Source organism: Tupaia chinensis, unplaced genomic scaffold, assembly GCF_000334495.1.
Source record: "Tupaia chinensis unplaced genomic scaffold, TupChi_1.0 Scaffold145652_1, whole genome shotgun sequence".
Taxonomy (NCBI): Eukaryota; Metazoa; Chordata; class Mammalia; order Scandentia; family Tupaiidae; genus Tupaia; species Tupaia belangeri.
Genome location: NW_006205509.1, coordinates 1830133 through 1833160, shown reverse-complemented (window position 1 = coordinate 1833160; position 3028 = coordinate 1830133). Strand labels below are relative to the sequence as shown.

Sequence of the window (3028 nt, the reverse complement as noted above, 5' to 3'; positions counted from 1 at the left end):
TTTGGAGAGGTTTTTTCGCTATAGGGCGCGTGCGCTCGCCAGACAGACAGAGAGAGACATAGAGACAGAAAGTGAGAAATCACCCCCCAGGGGGGATGGTCACGCCACAATCACTTCTCCTCCATTCTCCTCTCGGGATCTTGGGCACGTACACACATGCGCCCGGCGTGAGTTTTAAGCCACCGGGTCCGGGACGCGAACCACGGTCGACTACGTGGGAGTCCAGCGACATAGCCATTACGCTAACTGCTGGTTCCCTCCTTCCTATTCTTCAGGAAACAGAATTCGGATCTCAGCATCCTTTTCATTGCACATGTAGGTGTGCAGCCTCAGCCGCCAAATCAAATGGGCTGTGGAGTCAGTTTTCCTACCTCAGGCTGGGGACCACAGGCAGTATTGGGGTCCATTCTCTTGCCTTTGGCCCAAAGCCCAGGAAGAAGGTGTCAGTAGCTCCAGCTAAGGGGACTGGCAAGCCCAGGTGTTCTGGCTCCCAGCCCAGAGGCTTCCTGGACCCTTGACTGCAGGCAGGCAGGAAGAGGGAGCCGGAGAAAGAGCGTGTTCAGTGTGCCCTCCCATGTCCACAGCTCAACAACAACACGACAGCTGGCCAGGGTGTGACTGTGGAGCTCTTCCTGACCCTGCAGCTGGTGCTCTGCATCTTCGCCTCCACCGATGAGCGCCGTGGAGACAACCTGGGCACTCCTGCCCTCTCTATCGGCTTCTCTGTGGCCCTGGGCCACCTCCTTGGGGTAAGTAATGGCCATAGTTTTCAGCCTGCCTGGAAGGACAGTCATGCAAACTCTCCCCTGAAGAAGCAGATCACTCTGGAGACAAACCCATAGAACCCCAAAATGACAGACACAATGACTCCCCAGAGGGACAGGTACACAGAACTCCCAAGTGGGACAGACACCTCAGAGGTATGACTCCCAGATACCCCAGAGGGACCACTACAGCACCCAAGGAATAGAGACCTGTAAACAGAACACGGAGCTCTGGGACCAGCAGATGGCATAATTGTATGTCACTGGGCTACCACGTAGTCAACTGAGGTTTGAGTCCCACACCTGATGACTTAAAACTCATACCAGGCATGTGTGTGTGTGTGCCCAAAAATCCTAAGAGAATGGAAGAGAATGAATTGTGTGTGGCCATTCCCCCGGGGGGTGATTTTTCACTGTCTCCCTGTCTCTCTCTCTCTCTCTGTCTCTCTGGTGAGTGCATGTGCCCTATAGCAAAAATCTCTCTAAAAAAAAAAAAACAGAGTTCATTGTCTCTTGTGTGGATTCCCTTCAGGCTGAGGTCAAGCTCTGGAGCAGGGTCAGGACTCCCTGCCCCATTCTCACCTCCCTTCTTCTCTCACCCACCTCCCACTGCAGATCCACTACCCCTTCTTCTCCCCCCCTCCTCCCACTGCAGATCCACTACACCGCCTGCTCCATGAACCCTGCCCGCTCCTTGGCACCCGCCATCGTCACCGGCAAGTTTGATGACCACTGGGTAATGGCTGAAACCCCCCTTCCCGTTTCCTAGAAACCCACTTCAGAGGGAGAACAAGGGCAGGAATACAGTGGGTGGGAGGCTCAGTAGCTAAGCCCCAAACCCTCCAAACTCCTCCTGGGGCTTCCAGTTCCACCCTTCATGTCTGATGGCAGACACAATTCCCACTTACAAGGAAATGTCAAGAGTTCATAGAAAATGGAATTGAAGTACAAATTTATTTGGATGTAAAATTGTTGAAGTCTAAGCATAGTTTTCATAATATGCATTTACTGTGGATTGTTTAAAGATCCTTGTATAAATGAGGCAACAGTTTTTGCCTCGGCTCCCAGAGACATGAAATGAGGTGAACTGTGTGAAATGAGCAACGCAGGCCTAGCACTTAGACCTCGCAAGTAGTGGGCCCCTGGTGGCCTGGCAGTTGAAGGAGCCTGATTGCACATGGCTGACTTCCAACTTCAGCGGCCTGAAAAAACGGCGGCACGTGGGTGGGCATGCCCAAAATCTGGACGGGAGGGAGAAACGGAGTAGAAAGTATTGCAGTGTGACCACACCTCATTAGGGGGTAATTTCACCCTCTCTCTTTCTCTCTCCGGGTCTCTCCCCAAGAAGCACAGGCAGCCTCCAATAATTAGGGGGAAAAATGGTAATATTTATACTATAACATATTTCTTTTTATTCTTTAGCACTTATCCGGTACTTAGTATGTGTAAGACTTTTTTTTTCCCCCCTTTGGAGAGGTTTTTGCTACAGGGCGTGTGCGCTTGCCAGAAAGACAGAGAGAGACAGAAAGTGAGAAATCACTCCCCGGGGGGAGATGGGCACACCACCATCCCTTCTCCTCCATTCTCCCCTCCGGATCTTGGGCACGCACACACACGCACCACCCAGCATGAGTTTAAGCCACTGGGTGTGGGTTCGACTACATGGGAGTCCAGCGACATAGCCATTATGCCAACTGCTGGTGGCGTGAGACTTTCTTCTAAATGCCTTGCAGTAGTAGCTCATTCCGTTTTCACAGCAAGCCTAGGAAGTAGACAGCATCACGAAAGGAAACCGAGGCACAGAGCGTGAGTGACTAGGTTGACACAGCAAGTAAGTGGTGGAGTGAGGATTCACACCTAGGCAGCCCACTTCGGGGTCACGCCCTTAGCCCCACACTGACAAGTCCTCTCCAACAGCTATGCTGTCATTCATTGCTAATGACACGAATTAGGATTTTATTGTATTGATGATGCATAGACCTCTTTTCCACAGGAAGTGAGAGGGGCGTGTACCTGCGTGCTGGGGCAGGGGCGGACAACACCCCCGCACCCGCCCCGCACTCTAGGGCGCCACGCCTCGGCTGGCTCAGGGGCCCAGCAGCCCTCTCTGCTCCCCTAGGTCTTCTGGATCGGACCCCTGGTGGGTGCCATCCTGGGCTCCTTGCTCTACAACTACGTGCTGTTCTGCCCAGCCAAGAGCCTGTCCGAGCGCCTGGCGGTGCTGAAGGGCCAGGAGCCGGACGCTGACTGGGAGGAGCGCGAGG

The 3028-nt window shown here is 53.4% G+C and overlaps 1 protein-coding gene across 1 annotated transcript in view; it reads left to right on the top strand.

Moving 5' to 3' along the window:
• The window catches only part of AQP2 (aquaporin 2), a 9837-nt gene that overhangs the window by 2946 nt on the left and 3863 nt on the right, over positions 1–3028 (top strand). Inside the window, exons 2-4 of the mRNA XM_006168189.2 lie at positions 585–749; positions 1420–1500; positions 2884–3018. Of these exons, the coding sequence (XP_006168251.1) occupies positions 585–749; positions 1420–1500; positions 2884–3018 (381 nt within the window). The remainder of the gene's footprint in view (positions 1–584; positions 750–1419; positions 1501–2883; positions 3019–3028) is intronic.